This window comes from Triticum aestivum, chromosome 1B (genome assembly GCF_018294505.1).
Source record: "Triticum aestivum cultivar Chinese Spring chromosome 1B, IWGSC CS RefSeq v2.1, whole genome shotgun sequence".
Lineage (NCBI taxonomy): Eukaryota > Viridiplantae > Streptophyta > Magnoliopsida > Poales > Poaceae > Triticum > Triticum aestivum.
The window spans coordinates 649,309,328-649,329,624 of NC_057795.1; the positions used below are offsets into that span (position 1 = coordinate 649,309,328).

At 45.8% G+C, this 20,297-nt stretch overlaps 1 protein-coding gene across 1 annotated transcript; it reads left to right on the forward strand.

The window, feature by feature from the left end:
- The first annotated feature begins 10,510 nt into the window (after window positions 1–10,510).
- LOC123098547 (uncharacterized) lies at window positions 10,511–12,412 on the forward strand. Its single transcript, XM_044520577.1, has 3 exons — window positions 10,511–10,812; window positions 11,560–11,756; window positions 12,019–12,412. The coding sequence occupies exons 1-3, from the start codon at window positions 10,699–10,701 to the stop codon at window positions 12,194–12,196; spliced, it is 489 nt and encodes a 162-aa protein (XP_044376512.1). The 5' UTR covers window positions 10,511–10,698; the 3' UTR covers window positions 12,197–12,412.
- Window positions 12,413–20,297: the final 7,885 nt, after the last annotated feature.

A 20,297-nucleotide genomic window follows, 5' to 3' on the forward strand; every position in this document is an offset into this window, starting at 1 on the left:
TTTGGTGGCTACAGAGGCTTGCGGCGGCGGAACTCCCTATCTATCTTGATATTCGATGTTTTTAGGGTACGAGGGAATATATAGGTGAAAGAAGTCAGTCGGGGGAGCCTCGAGGGGCCCACGAGAGGGTAGGGCGCGCCCAGGGGGGTGGGCGCGCCCAGGTGGGTGGGCGCGCCCCCGTGTCTCGTGGCCTCCTCGATGATCCCCTGGCTTGCACTCCAAGTTCCTGGGATTGGTTCTGTTCGAAAAATAACTTTTCCGAAGGTTTCATTCCGTTTGGACTCCATTTGATATTCCTTTTCTTCGAAATACTGAAACAGGCAATAAAACAACAATATGGGTTGGGCCTCCGATTAATAGGTTAGTCCCAAAAGTAATATAAAAGTGTATAATAAAGCCCGCAATCATTCAAAACAGATAATAAAATAGCATGAATGCTTCATAAATTATAGATACGTTGGAGAAGTATCAACCATCAACTTTGTCCTAATTCCATCAACCATGGTCCTTATTGGCTTAGCCCTCACGTCTAGGACCCACCTATTCAAAACCTCACTTAGATTGTTAACAACTAAGTCTGTCTTGCAGTTCAAATGCATGGCATGTCTGGCCCAAGTGTGTTTGGGTATTTTGCTAGGCCACACCCAAGCTGCTTCACACTCTCCCTTTAACTCATGCATTGCAACTTGAAAACCATGTTCAGTATATGAGTAACTTGCTGCATCCATGTATTTTTTTAATTCTGGCCCTCTAAACCCAGCAATTTGAAAGTTCTGGTAGATATGCCTAAGGCAAAACCTTTGTGGGCAATTGGGGAAGACTCTATTTATGGCTTTCAAAAGACCCTGTATGAAACAACCACAACTAAGTAACTACAACTACATGAAAGTACCTACATGAAAGTAACTACACGAAAGTACAACTAAATATATTACCTTTTTGCCTATCTGAAATGATTGTGTACTGTCCAAACTTGCCAGATTCCCCACCTATTGCTACCTTCAGCTGGTATAGAAACCATGTCCAGGAATTTGTATCCTCCTTGTCTACAATTCCAAAAGCAATGGGAAAAATATTGTTGTTCCCATCTCTTCCAGTAGCAGCTAGGATTTGTTGACCAGTAGTGAGCTTTATGAAGCATCCATCCAAACCTGCAATATTAGCACAAATGATTAGTACTTGAAAGAACATATAAGTGGCATATGAACATATAAGTGGCACAAACAATACAAGGCAGTTACCTATGAATGGTTTACAACCATTGAGGAACCCTTCTTTGCATCTATTCAGGCAGATGAACAATCCATGAAACCTAGGGTTCTTGCTAGGGTGCTCCCTAATATATTTTGTTGTCAAAATACATCTAGAACCTGGATTAGTGTCTAGACAGCCTGTAAATAATCCCTAATCCTGGTGTATTGGGCCTTCTGATCTCCTAACACAACACTCTTTGTTGCCTTCCTAGCCCTGTAGGCCATGTGGGTTGATATATCCACTCCATACTTTCTCTTTGCAGTGTTAATAATTGTAGTTATTGTTGTGTTAGGGTCATTCCTCACTGTCTCCTCACAATGTTTTGCAACCCACTTGGCAGTGACTTTGGTGCTCTCTGACACAGAAGGGCATGTGTGCACCAAATACAACTTCCTAATGGTAAATGTCTTCTCCTTTGCAATCTGAGAAGCTGCCATGTAGAAAGGGCATTGCTGACCTATGCACTGTGCTATAATCCTGTCACTGCAGTTTCTATGGTACTCAAAGTTCTTGTTCTGTGATGTGCAGGGTTTGGAGTGCAGTTCTGAACTGGTACACATCAATGAAGCAAAGATGCTTCACAAATTGGTCATGTGGGTCAGCTCTGTCCTCAACATACCATAACCTTGGCTTCATCTTCTTTTCTCTACTCTTCCTACCATTGGGAAACACATAAGCCATTGCCTCAGCACCATCATCATCTTCCAAACCCAGGTCTTCTGGTTTTTTGTACTCATCATCTGATGGTATCCAGTCCTCCTCACACATTTCCACTACACTTCCATGTGATCTACTAGTTGGCCCTTTTCTGTGCCTCTTGGCCTTATTCTTCTTTTGGATATGTTGCCCACTCTCTTGCTCCTCTTCATTGCTTTGCTCCTCTTGCACCTCTTCCTCCAATTCCTCCTCCTCTTCATCATCATCATCCTCTTCTTCACCTGATGGCTCATACAGTTCCTCCTCCTCATTTGTATCCCACATCTCCTCAACATCTATGTCCCCTTCATAATGCAGTAATGGATCATCCCTCTGTTTTTTCATTTCCTCAAGCCTAGCAAGGATATCCCCATATTCTATCAAATTGTCATCTTCACTGTCCTCTTCATTGTCCATATCTGCAGCTTTCCTTTTCAAAGGAGTGGCCTTCTCTTTTTCTTTCTTATTCTTCCTAAAAATTGCAATTTCCTTTCTCCTTGTCTCCTCCATAATTTTTTCTATTTGCAGTTGCTCCTCTGAAATGATTGTGCTCTGCTGTGTTACAAAATGTATTGGTAGTGGTTCTTCTTCTGCAACTTCTTCTGCTGCATCTGAATTTTCTACATTACCTGCATTAAACAACACTCCTTCTTGATCTACCTGATACAGTTGGGGCTCTCCAATTTCCTGCAGAGGGATCTGCTGCTCAATAACATTACCACTGCTATTTATATCTGCAGGTTTGGGGAAACTAGCCCTAGCAACTGTCACATTGAAGATCTTCTGCTTCTGTTGTACTATGTGATTTAGAATTTCCTCCAGCATGTCATCATCCTCTATTTCTTGCATTCCTTCTATCGCTAGGCCAGGATCCTTCACATAGTACATGTAATCCCTCAAACCACATCCTTCAGTCTCTATCAGTGCTACTAGATTGTAAAATGTGATGTCTAACAACATCATAGTTCTCTCAAGATTGTCTTTGTCATGAAAATGCATCCTCAATTCCCAAACCTCATCATCCAGACTACAAATTTATAAAGAAACATGGTGTTGTATAAGTGTTCAATTATAACACTTATGAAAAAGCAGAATAGCAACAAACAAGAGCAATACAAAGCTTTGGGTTACTTAAGTAACCAATGTAGTAGAAAGCAAAACAGTACAAAATCCCTAGCTTTGTTTCATTAAGAACTACTGCAATACAGATCAACACAGCACCTAATTCCAACTATATAACCGTAGCTTATTTCAACTAAATAAGACACAAACATCACCTAGTTTAAACATAATGAGTTAATTTCAGAAACATATCATCGCAATAACAACCATAGGCCCAACAATATGTAATGGAGATGGGGAACTGGATCTCATTATAAGCTAACCCTAGCCCTAGAAACGGAATGTAATGGAGAAGGGGAAGGGGATCTCACTATACACCGCCGAAGCATGAGGCGATGTGGTGGCTTCCAATTGGATTCGCCTTCACCGCCGTCGCGAAAGATCTAGCCGCCGCGTATTCCATCGAATACTGCACCTCCTCCTCCGCATTGGGCGTTGCCTTGCTAGGGTTTGAGCTCCCGCAGAGCTCACCTCCTGGGTCGGGATCTGAGTCGCCTGCGCCACTGTAGGGAGGATCGCCGCCGCCGACACCGCCTGCTTTCGCCGGAGTAGCCATCTGCTTACTCGGCGCGAGGAGGGTAGAGAGCGGATGGGAGAGGGGGGAAGAAGGGGAACAGCGGGCGGACGCTAGGAGGGGGGAGACGACGGGGTCAAACGAATAGAGGGGGGATGGAGGGGGACGTCACCGTCAAACGGCTGTCGGGATGGCCGATTGTGCCACGTACGCAAAAAACGGGCCCCACCTGTCATAAACAAGCTTAACTGAGCCCGATCCGCCGATCAATGCTTTGTGCAAAAATATTACCGTAGACACGGTGTTTTTTGCACAAAAAAATGTATTGTAGTGGTTTTCGCAAAGCTTGCCTTCAAAGTGGTGGTTTTCATCAATTTACTCAGAGGAATGCCTTGTGTGCTATCAAACGTCACAACGTAACTGGGTGATTATAAAGATGCTCTACAGGTATCTTCGAAGGTGTTTGTTGGGTTGGCATAGATCGAGATTAGAATTTGTCACTCCAAGTATCGGAGAGGTATCTCTGGGCCCTTTCGGTAATGCACATCATATGAAGCCTTGAAAGCAATGTGACTAATGAGCTAGTTACGGGATGATGCACTACGGAACGAGTAAAAGGACTTGCTGGTAACGAGATTGAACTAGGTATGAGGATACCGAGGATCGAATCTCGGGCAAGTAACATACCGATGACAAAGGGAATAACGTATGTTGACATTGCGGTTCGTCCGATAAAGATCTTCGTAGAATATGTGGGAACCAATATGAGCATCCATGTTCCGTTATTGGTTATTGACCGGAGAGGTGTCTCGGTCATGTCTACATAGTTCTCGAACCCGTAAGGTCCGCACGCTTAACGTTCGATGACGATATGTATTATATGAGTTATGTGTTTTGGTGACCAAAGATTGTTCGGAGTCCCGGATGAGATCACGGACATGACTAGGAGTCTTGAAATGGTCGAGAGGTAAATATTGATATATTGGACGATTGTATTCGGACACCGGAATGGTTTCGGAAAGGTTCGGGTATTTTTGGAGTACCGGGAGGTTACCGGACCCCCCCCCCCCCGGGGGAATTGTTTGGCCTACATGGGCCATAGGGGAGAGGGGAGGCATCCCACAAGGGGTGGCCGCACCTCCCTCCCATGGGGAGTCCGAATTGGACTAGGGGAGGGGGCGCACCCCCCTTTCCTTCTCCTCTTCCCTCTCCCTTCCCCTTTTCCCCCTCCATGAGAAGGAAAAAGGAGGGGGGGTGAATCCTACTTGGACTGGGAGTCCTAGTAGGACTCCCCCCTCCTTGGCGTGCCCCTTGTGGCCAGCCTCCTTCCCTCCTCCTTTATATATGGGGGCAGGGGGCACCCCAAAGCACATCAATTATCTTAGCCGTGTGCGGTGCCCCCCTCCACCATTTACTCCTTCGATCATATTGTCGTAGTGCTTAGGCGAAGCCCTGTGCGGATCACTTCACCAACACCGTCATCACGCAGTCGTGCTGACAGAACTCATCGACTCCTTCGTGCCTCCACTAGATCAAGAGTTTGAGGGACATCATCGATCTTAACGTGTGCAGAACTCGAAGGTGCCATACGTTCGGTACTTGATCGGTTGATTCGAGAAGACATTCCACTACATCAACCCCGTTAAGTTAATGTTTCCGCTTTTCGGTCTACGAGGGTACGTGGACACACCCTCCCCCTCTTGTTGCTATGCATCTCCTAGATAGATCTTGCGTGAGCGTAGATTTTTTTTAAAAATTGCATGCTACGTTTCCCAATAGTGGCATTCGAGCCAGGTCTATGCGTAGATATGCACAAGGCGAACACAAAGAGTTGTGGGCAGTGGTTGTCATACTGCTTACCACCAACGTCTTATTTTGATTCGACGGTAGTGTTGGATGAAGCGGCCCGGACCAACCTTACATGACCACGTTCATGATCCCGGTTCCACCGACAGACATGCAACTAGTTTTGCATAAAGGTGGCTGGCGGGTGTCTGTTTCTCCAACTTTAGTTGAATCGAATTTGAGTATGACTGGTCCTTGTGAAGGTTAAAACAGCAAACTTGATAAATCACCGTTGTGGTTTTTGTGCCGTAGGTATGTACGGTTCATGCTAGCAGCCACGTAAAACTTGCAACAAACAAAGTAGAGGATGTCTAACTTGTTTTTGCAGGGCATGTTGTGATGTGATATGGTCAAGACATGATGTGATATAAAGATTGTTGTATGAGATGATCATGTTTTGTAAAAGTTATCGGCAACTGGCAGGAGCCATACGGTTGTTGCTTTATTGTATGAAATACAAGCGCTATGTAATTGCTTTACTTTATCACTAAGCGGCAATGATAGTCGTAGAAGTAATAGTTGGCGAGACGACCACGACGCTATGATGGAGATCAAGGTGTCAAGCTGGTGACGATGGAGATCATGACGTTGCTTCGATGATGGAGATCAAAAGCACAAGATGATGATGACCATATCATGTCACATATTTTGATTGCATGTGATGTTTATGTTTTATGCATCTTATTTTTCTTAGTACGGCGGTAGCATTATAAGATGACCCCTCATTAAAATTTCAAGGTATAAGTGCTCTCCCCGAGTATGCACCATTGCGAAAGTTCTTCGTGCTGAGACACCACATGATGATCGGGTGTGATAGGCTCTACGTTCAAATATAACGGGTGCAAGCCTGATTTGCACACACGGAATACTCAGGTTAAACTTGATGAGCCTAGCATATACAGATATGGCCTCGGAACACTGGAGACCGAAAGGCCGAACGTGAATCATATAGTAGATATGATCAACATAGTGATGTTCACCATTGAAGACTACTCCATCTCACGTGATGATCGGACATGGTTTAGTTGATTTAGATCATGTATCATTTAGATGACTAGAGGGATGTCTATCTAAGTGGGAGTTCTTAAGTAATATGATTAATTGAACTTAATTTATCATGAACTTAGTCCTGATAGTTTTGGCATATCTATGTTGTAGATCAATGGACCGTGCTACCGTTCCTTTGAATTTTAATGCGGTCCTAGAGAAAGCTAAGTTAAAAGATGATGGTAGCAACTACACAGACTGGGTCCGTAACATGAGAATTATCCTCATGGCTGCACAGAATAATTATGTCCTAGATGCACTGCTAGGTGCAAGGCCTGTTGCAGCAGCAGAAGCTGACGTTGTGAACGCCTGCCAAGCTCGATCTGATGACTACTCGTTAGTTCAGTGTGTCATGCTTTACGGCTTAGAATCGGGACTTCAAAGACGTTTTGAACGTCATGGACCATATGAGATGTTCCAGGAGTTGAAGTTAATATTTCAAGAAAATGCCCGAGTTGAGAGATATGAAGTCTTCAACAAGTTCTATAGCTGCAAGATGGAGGAGAACAATTCTGTTAGTAAGCACATACTCAGAATGTCTGGATACCATAACCACTTGACTCAACTGGGAGTTAATCTTCCAGATGATTGTGTCATTGACAGAGTTCTTCAATCATGATCTCCTCCGTATGAAACAGCTCAACCAGGCAGTCACGTACTTTGACTTCTACATTTGACGGGTCGATCCTTGAGGGACTGTTCTGGAACACCTCCAACTCCCACTTCAATTTTTTAATCTCCGCTCAGACATTCCCTATGTTCTTGCCGCTCCAGGACATTAGTGTTCTCGACAGACTCTACAATTTTGTCTTCAGCTCTGGAAACACCTAGCGGCACCATTTCTGGACTAAACGAATTAAGTGGCACTGATTATGGCAGCGGGCGCAACTGCATGTTTTTTTAGGGGAAAGCCAAATTTTATTCATCATAGTCCACAACGGGTGGGATACAACTCGAATCATGGGGTTGGCCCAACCAAAGGTGGCGCCCCGGACCGAGACGAAGTGAATATTTGGCTAATCTATGTGCTTTGACATTTGCAGCACGACCTTCAAAAGAAAAATTACACTGAAATAAAGTTGCTCTAAGATTAATCTCCTGGACGATTGAACCACTTTTGCCTCTTCCTCCACATGAGATGTCAGCCACCGTTTTCTTGGAATCTGAAGCAACGATGAAGGTGTGCAGGTTGAGGTCTTCCGCGAGCGCTAAAGCCTCTCTGCAGGCGATGGCCTCAAGTATCGCTGGGTCCTCTAGGCCAGCTACCACCAGGGAAGAGCTGCCTAGGAAATTGCCTTGCCTGTCCCGACAAACGGCTGCTGCTGATCCACCTTTTCTTGCTCTTACTCCAGCATCCACGTGGATCTTGGCATAGCCAGCCAGTGGAGCTTTGGGGCGTACCGGCCGTGCCTGAACCGTGGCCTGAACTCCTCCCCTTGTCGTAGTACTTCTTACATTGATCATGTTGAGCTCATCTATGAAGCGCCTAACAAAGGAGTTAGTAGCTTGAGGTGATTGGAAAATTCCTTCATGAATTGCCTTGCACCGGGCTGTCCAGATTGCCCATAGTGTGACCGAGAGCAGTACGAACTGATCATGCGTGAGCGACTGCAGGAAGGTGAATAGCCACTGCTTGGCATTGGGTTCTGTGTTGGATACTAGATTTTGAGCCAGCTCCTCATCAACAAGAGCCCATACACATCTCGAGCTAGTACAGTTTACCAAGGAGTGTCTCCATGAATCAGGAGAGCCACATAAACTGCAATAAGCATTATCTGCCATATGCCGATGAGCCCTAATGTCCTCTGTAGGAAGGGATTGCTTTGACAAACGCCAGAGAAACATCCTAACCTTTCCCGGGACCTGGGTCTTCCAGAGAGATTTCCGTGCTCCTTCCTCCCGCGCGTTATTTGATGTGCCAGCTGCTCCCTCAAGCCATGCCTCATGACGTTGTCTTGTTGCTACAAGCATACGGTAAGCAGATCTGACAGAGAAGTTTCCACTTGATTCAGAATTCCAGCTCCAAAAATCTTATAGATTGCGGGTGCACACCGGAATCCCCAATATGATCTGATCATCCATGGGCATAAATACTTGGTTGACTAGCTGGATATTCCATGAAGCGCTCGTGTGGTCGATCAGTTCCGAGACCAGGTTCGGTGGGTTTGGGTGGATACTTCCATACGGGCGCAACATCTCATCTCTTGGTAGCCACTGATCTTCCCAGATACAAGTTGATTGACCATTGCCAATTCTACGAATGAGCCCTTGTTTCAATGTGTCCCTGCCTTCGATAATAGCTCGCCATATCTGACTTGGTTGGTTGCCCAAGGTCGCATCCAAAATGGTCGAGTTATGGAAATATATGCTTTTCAGGACACGAGCACTAAGGGAATCTGGTGTTTGGAGTAATCTCCACGCTTGTCGTGCTAGCATCACCATATTGAACAGCTCAAAGTCTTTAAACCCTAGGCCTCCCATTCCCTTTGGCTGCGTCATGCTTTTCCACGATACCGAGGTGAGGTCTCCTTTTGCCATCTTTGCTCCCCCACCAGAACTTCCGAATAAGCATATTAAGATGCTCACATAAACCCCTTGGAAGTTTGAAGCATGACATTGAAAAAACTGGTATGCATTGGGCAACTGATTTGACTAGAACCTCCTTGCCAGCCGTTGACATGGTGTTTTCCACCCAACCCTGCACCTTGCTCCATAAACGATCTTTGAGGTATTTAAAGGCCCCATTCTTCGAGCTCCCAATATTTGATGGCATCCCTAAATACTTCTCATTTAAAGTTTCATTGGGTATATTGAGTAAACCCTTTATTTCAGTTCTGGTATCCTCTGGCACCCCCTTGCTAAAAAAGATTGACGATTTTGCGAAGTTCACTTGCTGACCTGATGCTTGACAATATGTATTCAGTACTAGGTTCACCTTAGCTCCTGCACTATTTGCCTTGCAGAACAGCAGGCTGTCATCAGCGAATAAAAGGTGGCTAACTGGTGGCGCCGTAGGAGCCACTTGTACACCACCCAGATTGGATGACTCACTCTTAGATTTTTTAACAGGCACGACAGGCCCTCTGCTGCTAGCAAGAACAAGTACGGAGATATTGGATCCCCTTGTCTGATTTCTCTTGAAGGTTGGAATTCCTCCAGTCTCTTCCCATTAAACATGACCGAAAACTGTACAGTAGTGACCAGTCCCATGACTATGTCCACCCATCTCCCAGTGAACCCCAGCTTTACCATGATTGCTCTCAAATATGGCCACTCCACCCTATCGTAGGCCTTCATCATGTCTAGCTTCAGGGCAAAAGACTGATGTTTTTTGGCTTTATTTTTCTTCATAAAATGTAGGCACTCGTAAGCAGTGATGATGTTATCAGTGATTAGTCTGTCATGGACAAAAGCGGATTGCTCCTCAGAAATAATATCAGGTAGTACCACTTTAAGACGATTGGGCGCAATTGCATGTGGATCCTGGCGAAACAAGCACGCGACCGAACGACGACATGACAGCGACAACAAAGCTCACCTGAAGTCAGCCCACACATGCGCACAGCCACACAGGAGGACACATGCAATCAGGTGAACGGGGATGGCCCACACGCTCCGAAAATAGCTAGACGCACACACGTTCACGTTAACAAAATTCACGAACGGAGACCTATAGTCACACACAATTCTACGCCATAGGGTCCCAAACAAATACACGTGTCTCCAATGGAGATAGGTCCTCAAGTCACATTCAACCAAGTGGTGAAACGTGATGAAGAAATCTTCGTTGGAAATTGTGGCTTGGGTATATGTTTATGAAGGGAGGGAGTACTAAACTTGTTTGGGATACAAATTCAATGGTACGGTACACTTCCTCCTGCTTGGGTTTACGTTATCCTACGACCGTTGTGGTGGGGTAAAACAAAAAGTGGCTCTTCGGCGAGGACGCGAGGTCAAGAAATCTTGTCACCCATGTTATCCTTTTCCGACACGACATAACAGGAGCAGAGAGAAGAGAGCGCGCGGGTGGATTTCCGCTTCCGTTTCGAAATCGAAACCGCTCGGCGCACGACCGATCGCTACAGGGGAGAGGTAACGGGCCGGGCCGGGCCGGGGCTATATACACTGGAGCCCTTCCTCCTGATCGATGAACGCGTACGGGGCTAGACAAAGCAATCTGATCCCCCTCGAAGTAGCAGAGTCGGCGAGATTATCCATCGATGGCGGCGCTCCGGCACGCGGGGAGGAGGCTCTGCGAGCGGGCGCTCCAGCGAGGTGGACCGCAGGTGATCCCGTCTGGCCGCCGGTCCATGTTCATCTCCATCGGTGGCACGGTACGCGCTCTCCTCTCTCGTACCCTTCAATCCCTCTGCCCCCCACCTCCCTACCAGATCCGGCGGCCTACGGCAGCAATTTGGTCCTCCAGACGCTGCGCAAGTCGTAATTTTTTCTCTCTTAGCTGAGCCCTAAAGAATTCGAGAAATCTTGGAGCTTTCGCCTAACTGGGATTGAAAAAGAAAAAGAATTGTGCAGTTGGCAACTAGCAACGCCTAGCGTGTGTTTGTACGGGGATTGTTTTTATATTTTTGTGGGAGGCACCAGTAAAATTTTCAACAGTCCTATCGGCTCTGCCGCGCCAACAGTTCAACAGGAACACCTAAAATCATCTGTATGACCGATGATTAAACCATGTCTATCTAGCGGCTAGACAGTGCACGACTATGTGACCCACCATCTCGTTGTCATGGAGGCAGACATAAACATGCCGAGGTGTGAAGTTACAGTCCATCCCGGCGATCTGAGGACTAAAGTCTTACTGGAAAGCCAACCAAGCAAAAAATCACACTTGGCAAAGTAGCTTATAATGGTCAGAGATGTGAAGCTTCCAAGTGTTCCAAAGCAGATGAACCTCGAGCAGTGTCAATGTCCCCCCTCCAGTCCATCTATGATTGCTGAAAGCCTCATGAACTGTGTGATTAGTAATGACTTGGATATGGTTGTCATTGTATAATCCCACACTGTGATGATGTGCTGCTTCATTTTTCTGAATGCCCATTAATATTTGTTCTTGCATATGGCAGCCTAAACCTACGACTGCGGCGGCTCAGGAGGAGCTGAAAATGCAGTTCCAGAAAAAGAAAGAAGAGTTGTTCGATGTGCTGGTGGAGTTGTCAAGGACACGCACGTACCCAAGTCTCTCCTGGGAGGCCTTCCAGGTTAATCAGCTCGCCGCTCGACTTGTTGGGAAGGTGGAGCCTAGGCCTGGTGACTACTACTGGTATAGTGTCTCTCAAACATTCGGTTTATCTTTTTCTTTTGTTCTGTTTATACTACTCCCTCCGTTCCAAATTACTCGTCGTTTGAACTAAAATCACGACGAGTAATTTGGAACGGAGAGAGTGGTAGATAATTGCCCGGACGAAGCCTTCTACCTGGCAGGAGAAGGAACCTTATATCTTTACTTTAACTACTCCCTCCGTCTCATAATATAAGAGCGTTTTGAGATTTATCAAGAGTTTGTCTCTTGTCATCACTTGCAGGCGCAGTTATCGACTACAAGGCAGACTCAACACCTTCTTGGTTTCATACTTGTTTCTGCATTTTGTATATATGGAACACTTCTGGATACCCAAGAAGCAGAGAGAAGATGGCGCCACAAGCAACAACAGTGAAGCCAAGGTCCTTCCCGACAGCGACGAGAACCAAATAAGGACATGAACTAGCACCATTTAAGTAAAAAAAAAATAGTACTAAGACGTCTTGGTTAAATGTATCATAGTTATTAGATTGTTTCCGTTGTTTGATATAAAGGTACTTTGTTCTCGACCGAACCGACCTGGGTTAGATGGTGAAGAATTCTGCAATTCTAGTTCTGTTTTTCATCTACTGAAGTTGTAGTTTAAAATCTCTACTCCTAATGAAGCAGTTGGTGAATAGTCTCTCCACGGTTTATTTTTGCTAATTTTTTTTCGTATCTCCTCCCACCACCCCCTCTCATCCTGGTCCATCGGTTTATTTTTCTCTTCACTCTTTATTACAATCAGGACTTTCCTAACGTCTAACAAATCACGGATCTAACTTTCTTAAATTATTCATATCAATCAATTCCTTTTATTGGTTCAATTTGTCTTAGGAAACAAATAACAAATTTTTAAGAAACAAATAATAGATTTGAATCTAACTTTCCTAACTTATCTAAATCAATCGATTTCTCTCATTAGTGAAATTTGTTTTAGGAAACAAATAACAGATACGTCACAAACTTTCCTCCCAATAAATAGTTTCTTAACATTTGTAAACTTTCCTAATCAAACACGTCACAAACGGGCAGGTACATATATCATGTTACCAAACAATAAAACTCATTTGCATAGAAATCAGTTCAAAATCCCAACTTTCCTAAAATTTTACCTTTCTTTGATAACATCCAATATTTCCTATGTTTTCCACCTATTGAAGAAATCACCCCTCCATCGATATTAGCAATTTTTTTTTGGAATGAGATCTCTGGGTTATGATTTTTTTTTGCGATTTTTTTCAATTGTGACCTCTCCTTCCGCTCCGGCTCCATCTCGCATAATCACCTCCACCACAGCCAGCTGACGCCACCCTAGACCTCTTGCCTCTCCACACCTTCTCCGCCACCTCCTCCTCGTACTCCATTGACAATCCCCCCGCCACGTTTGTCCACGGCGGTGTCGAGGGCATGGCACAACAGCGTACCAGTGGTAGAGCAGAACATAGCAGCAGGAAGAAGCACGCAGCAGGTGAGGCGAGCGGCCGACAGTGGAGGGCAGAGATGCGGTGAGGGGGTGGCCGGCAGAAGATGGCCGCGACAGGAGGCGGCGCGAGGCAGGGGCGCGACAGCGGGGCGAGCGAAGGGATAGGCGGCAGCAGACGGGGCGAGCGCAGCCAGCGAGAGTGTGACGCGCGGTCAGGGTGTGCGTCGCGCGGGGCACAGTGGTGCGGTGGCTGTGGCGAGCGTGATGGCAACGGCGGGCACGACGGACACGGTGTGGCACGTGCGTGGGCATGGAGAGCCAAAGAGGGAGTGGCCCCGCGGGCGCGGAAGAAGAGCTGAAGGCTCGGGCATGGGCGCGCATAGGAGCGGGCATGTGCCACAGGGTCAATCTGAGGAGCTCAGTGGCTACCCCTGCAATGGCCATGGCGGACGGCGGTTCTCGGCCACAGCGAAATACCTAACGAGAGCAAACGAGAGGGGAAACTGGGGAAAGGCAAGAGGAGATCACAGCGGTGTCAATGGCACCCTAGGGGAAGACAGGGGAGCTCTTGGCGGCGTGGATTGAACGGCAATGTCGCGGTGGCTGAAGGTTGAGGAAGACAGCAACGACGTCGATCTGGGGTGCTGGACTTGATCTCGTTGGCGCAGACGAAGTAGCGGAGGCATTCGGAGCTCCTTGACAAGCTCCTAGCCAGCAGGGAGGGCAGTGGCCGTGTGGACGGAGTCAGTCATGGTGGCCGTGGCATCTGACTTCGTCTAGATCACCGGGATCGAGCGAGCGAGGAGGAGAAGTGGATTTGGGAAGGGCGTCGAGGAGGAGTGAGGCCATGGGGGCAGGGGAGGCAGGGCGTCACCCTTATCCATTCCCCTTCGATGCCGGCGAGCACTACAAGAAATATGTCAACTTGTGACCACCACTATTGGTCACTGAAAGGTCATGGTTTTTCATTTGCGACCTTTTTGTGACCAAAAACAGAAGGTCAAAAGCTGGTGGTCGTAAACTGACTATAGCGACCTTCTCTATGAGAAAGTCGTAGACGTTTACGACCAAAATAGAAGGTCGTTGAACCCATGACCTTTTGTTTTGGTCATTGGCTGTCTGCCCAAGCCACGTCGGATCCGACGTGGCAAAGTTGCGACCAATTGAAAAAGTCATTGATAAGATTCAGCCCGGTCCAATTTGGTGTTTTACATGGGCCGAGCCCAATAATTCAGCCCATTTGTTGTTTTTTTCCTATGCTTTGAATAGCTACATGGGCCTGGCCCAACATTCATCTTTCATGAGCTTCTTCCATTTTTTTGGGCCTCATCCTTTTTGCAATCTGTTTCCTTTTTTATTTTCTGAGATTTTATTTTGTTTCATTTTTTAAACGGTCCAGTGCTTGTCATTTTTTAAACGGCCTCAGCCTTCTTCAGCCCAATTATTTGTCCGGTATTAGATCTCAGCCTTTTGGACCAGCCTCTAGCCCAGTTACACACACATACATCCAACATTATTTCATATTCAAATCAGGAAAACACCATATGAAATTCAAATCATCCACCGCATCACATCAGATTTACATAACAAATCATCATAGGAATGCATTTCCTTACACAGGAATATAGAAGGAACAGAGGGAATATGCAATAAGACAATTATGGCACATCCTACAACTTTCCATCCTACAACAAGAAGTATATAACAGGACAGTACAATGGACTTCATTGCTCTCTCTTGTAAGACTTGCTCCAGCTGCGACAACTTGCCATCCTACAACAATAAGTATATAACAATGAACTTCAAGAACATTACAGGAGCTAAACGCCCAATCAACGCGAAGTGCTCAAAAATGCCTTAGCGCATGCATTCAAAATTTAGACACTTGACATAGCCTCATCAAGCATGCAAGAAATTTTAGAAAGTAAACGAGGACCAGACTTTACAATTACAGACACATCCATCAACCCATGAGGCAAAATCATGTGAATCCAAAAGGAGAGGCAGGAAGGGATACCAATTTTGATCCAGAGGGGCTACGAGTGTGGCCTTCTTTCGGAAGAGGTTGGCCCTAACGCACCTTGTATCAGAGGCGATGGGAGCTCATAGATTGTCCTGGTCAGTGAGCAGGTCCACGCATCCGGTCATACTGCTAGCATGAGTAACAGGAAAAATGAAAGAAATAATTTAGACTTGGTATTAACGAACAAAGACTATAATCAATAGCAGATTAAGCGCCAATTTTCTCGGATGCAAGGAGAAGAACGAGCAAAACAGCACAGAGATGTGGGACAATGTTGTACCTGTAGATGATGTTCGCAGCCAAGGAAGACATGGGACCAGCCTTGCATGTGTGCGTGCTTCACCAGTGCATGCATCACCATAGCAGCCAACCAAGTAGACATCGTCAACATCTACTCACCGCTTTCCTGGCAATGGAGAAAGAGTCAAACAAAAAAATATTAGACCATGATATGACACCAGACCATAGATTAGTAACTTTACATCACAAAGTATATCCACAACACCATAAAATAGTCCAAACCCGAGTGTTATTTGAGTATATCGCATGTAGTTTATTTTCATAAGTCTAGAAACATGGCAGGGTTCAATACAGTCCTAATATACATCATGCGCATCAGGATAGATCTAACAAACCAGACCATGATCATCATGCGCATCAGGATAGATCTAACAAACCAGACCATGATCATCATGCGCATCAGGATTTATGGTTCTAGCAAAACAGTAAAGAGATGGACATACACGCTTCAAGCATACCAGCTACTACATCACCATTCTCGTGACCACAGACATCACCATTCACTAATAATTCCCATTGGGAGATCAAACTATGCATCCAACAAGCTACAGCAACAGGGAATGCAGAAAAATTATGACCCGAGATGACGAATCAACTGGGTGCATCTCAATTTGAACAACCACGGCGAGACAACAACCGCATACTAATGCGGCAAAATCAAATCTGCATGCAGGAGCAGCACCGTTCGTGGCATCCACATGAGGATGCGCAACATCAAGAACATGGCGCATGACAGAAACATACCTAGAGATCTAGGATGGAGGGAGGGGGAGCTTACACTTGCGGATGCGGGCGGCCAGGTAACCGCACGAGGAGCAGGTGCTCTTCTGGAGGTGGAAGCTGCGGCGGCCGCAACGGATGCAGAATTGAAGAGGGTCCTCATGTAGCAGTAGTAGCAGCAGCATGAAGAATTGAAGACCGACCAACAGAGCCTGCAATGCAAACAGAGAGTAAAAGTAAGAAGAAGAAAAATATATGGCTGCTGCTCCTTGACCATGACCTTGAATTGTTGTTGCTGCACCAGATCGAGGAAGGACAAGACCTGCAAAAAAGCAATAACTAGCAATGCACAAGCATGAATTCATGGAAGGACGGATGCAAGGCCAAACATCCAGCATACTTTTTCTTAATGCCCCAACTACATAAAAAACCATGGTAGTTCTAACCATATTAAATTAAAGGACAAAGTGAAGTCATGATGAATTGATAGTTCCATGTTATAAAGCTTTCTGTTTAGCATATCCTAAATCACAGTCTATCTACCAATATATGAATTCTTTAGTTTTCAGAATGGTGGCTCACATATTTGGGCTGATTTGTACACAGCCAAGAAAAACTTCTTATAAATAAATTCATGGAAGCATATTATCCTTTCAGTCCCTCACCCATATCTCCTAGTAGTATTACAGACAAACTAAATTTTACATAGGGAGGTTCAGATTATCTTCACTATATTTTTAGTATTTTTTTTACTTGAGACAAACTAAATGATAACATCAATGACAACAAGACTTGAACAGAAATAGCTATTGAAGAAACACGTTTATAAGATAGAATGAAAATGATTTACACCACAACATATAGTTCACATGTACTGGAGCTAGAGACTACAGAACACACATAATCACACATATGCGAACAGGGTACTACTCCATGGTTCAAGTTACACTAATAAACAAAATTATACAAGCGACTAGACTAGTATCACAGATCTACAGAGTAGTACTAAACAGCTAAAAATAAGTAGTAGAAGTAACTAGTACAGGGAGCAAGTACTCTTAAAATCTGAATCTTACAGACTTATACAACACCGGGAAATTCAGAGAAGAAAGGGAGAAAGAGAGATTGCAGGAGGAGGTCGAGGATTATGCAAATTAACTGCCATGTTCCTAATGGACCCCTGCCTGTCCCCAAATTCGGGACTCTGAGATTAACACTGAATAAGGTACTGAAAGTAGCTATGTGCATCAGCCTCACCAAGTCTTATCATGAATCACTTGCTTTTACAACAGTATTAGGTTGCCAAAACAACAACTCTAAGAGACTGATATTATAAGTTCATTGACTGACTCACGTGAGATTGACATTCACAAGTTATTTGTATTTTTATTCAGAACTGTGTAACACCATTTACATTACTTTCACAACAGAAACAAGAAACTTTGGTGCATTGTAAAAATAATATGCACGCTGAGGTTGATGCACGCTGAGGCTGTAAAAAAAATGTGTACATCCAGCCGAGCTCCATCATGATGTACTGCAGCGTGATGTCCACGCTGAGGTTGTTCTTGGCAAAGAAGTCGTGCTCGATGGCTGTCGCGTCGGCCACCATGAAGTTGACGCCATAGTGCTTGCTAGAGAAGAAAATAACAAGTCAGTATACATATTATATCTGTCAAAAGAAGGACCAATATCAATCAGACCCTTTAATTTTAAAAAACATGGTTTCATTTGATGGTTGTTGAAGTAGCTGCTTTGGTTTGCACTATAAGGAACCTGTAATATCAATTTCTAACTTTCTAACAGTGAATTTGATCCTCAGGTGGTGTTGGGTGTAGTACTAGACAAAATGCTACACCCATGGACTCCGTCTGCTGAATATGATGAAGTTCTACCAACAAGTTCGTCCTCTCTGTACTTTCTTTTAGTTTCCAAATGGATCAAGAAATCAATGTTGTGACTCATCTATACGCAATGAATCCCACATAAAAAGCTACTGTTCCATGCATGGAGAGATCGGCAACCATTTATACATCCCTATCTCTAAACTAAGAATCGGTACAACATGTGGATGTCTGTCTGACAGAAGAAGAAAATGCAAACTCCACTGCTCTGCTCCAGCGACTCCATCTTGCTCCTACCGAGCAGAGGACAAAGGGAGACGCTGCCAATGGCTGATGCAATCCTTTCATGGGAGTAACCTTAGTCGTTCAAAATCAGAGTTGAAAATGCAAGGATATTAAGTTACACAAGACAATTAGGTATTCTATGTACGCAGCATTGTCAACAACAAATACAATTCTCTACTAGTAGCAGAACACGAAGTGCAGCACAGCAATGTCCCTCCCTCTAGAGCTAGTCACAAAGTATGGCGAGAGGATTTACCTTCCAGTTTGCTTCCTGTTGATTGCGCCAAGCTGGCTCTTAACATTACCGTATTCAGCAACTCTAACCTGGAAAAGGGCATATTCAGTCCTTCTGTAAATGTAACATCCAACCAAAACACTTATTTGCATCTATGAGCACAAAAAAAATGAAGGTATGTATAAAACTAAGACTGCACTTGGCAGGCAAGATCAACACGGTATTTCAGTTATGATTACTTCAATTTATTCCTTTTCCTGACAAAATGTGGCACCAATTCCCTAGTTGTTTGCATCATGAACATTATGTGGCAATTCAGTGCCAGAAAAGGGGACAGAAGACTAAGGGGCTGTTTGGAATCCCTCCAGCTCCGTGAAATCCTGAGAGTTGCGGAGCTGGTAAACACGCGCTCCACGAATTTTAACTATAACTCCACCTGCTCCCGGTGTGGAGCTGTGGAGTGGAGTACATCTGAACAGGGCCTAAATAAATAATCATGAAACTAGTTGCGCTAACAGGTAGCTAGTCGGAGCCAAACAGACCAAGACAAACAGGACGTAAGCTACATCCAAAATCTACCAATTCAGCGCTGGGGACCAAACCAAATGTAACTGTTAAGCAACACTATCCAAAATACAGTACCCAGCTAGCCTAGCTAATGCAGTGTTAAGTTGCTGCCAATGTTCCAAAATCTCACTGGAATCCATGCGTGATTTGGTCAGTATGAAGAAGAAGTGGGCTAATGAATAGAGAGAGAAGCAGAGTTAGTTACCTTCATGTCATCCTCGATCTTGGCGACCTGGGACTGGATGCTGGCGACGGTCTCCTTGAGCGGGGCGTTGACGGGGTACTTTCCCTCGTCCCACACGAACATGCATCCATCCATCCATCCATCCTCAGCAGATAAGCAAGAGCTAGCGCGCAGGTTTCGGAGCCTGAAGGGGAAGGGATCGCGCCTGATGGTAGCGGTGGTGGCCGGTCGTGTTACCTACGCCTACTTCGCCCTCATGTACGGGGAATCCGCCGCCGGCGGCGCCCTCGGCGGCCTGGAGCATCCGTTGCTGCTCACCGATGCGATGACGCAGTAGGAGCAGCAGCTGGCGCTCAGGCGCGGGGTGAAGTGGCTCCTGGGGACAGCAAAGCCGTCGGGGGTGCCGGGGCTCCACCTCTCTGCCGCGGCTGGTGGCAGTGCCCTCCCCCTCCCTCTGGTGGCGGCGCCCTCCCCCTCCCGCTGGTGGCGGCACCGCCCTCGAGGTGGCTGCTCAAAAGGATCTACGGAGAGGGAGGGGAAAGGATGCCGACGGTGGAGTGGAGGCCGGGGTGGTCGCTCGTGGCTGCAGGAAGATGTGCCCGTCGGATCTGACCGGAATAGACGGAGGAGGTCGGTGAGGTTGGGCGGCTCGCTTGATCTGCTGAGGGGGCGACTGGGTGGTGGAAGGGAGGGGCGACGGAGGAGGAATCTAGATCGGGAAGGGGACGGCAGCGAGGAGATGGGGACGAGGGAGGAAGGGGGCGACGGGGGGAGGGGTCGATCTGAGCTAGGGTTTGGGCTGCGGGTGGTGGGTATCTCTTTTTCTTTTCTTTTTTTCTTCTTTTTTGTAGATAGATGGATAGATGGATGTGGGATGGAGAGATGGATGGATGGACGCCATGTCATCGATCCGTGGACAGAGTTATGATTGGTTCAGAA

Bases quoted from the DNA above. Each gene is read 5' to 3' on its own strand.
- LOC123098547 (XM_044520577.1), top strand. From the start codon at position 10,699: ATGGCGGCGCTCCGGCACGCGGGGAGGAGGCTCTGCGAGCGGGCGCTC. The intron at 10,813-11,559 runs GTACGCGCTCTC...TGCATATGGCAG, and splicing joins TCATCTCCATCGGTGGCACG to CCTAAACCTACGACTGCGGC. The intron at 11,757-12,018 runs GTATAGTGTCTC...CATCACTTGCAG, and splicing joins AGGCCTGGTGACTACTACTG to GCGCAGTTATCGACTACAAG.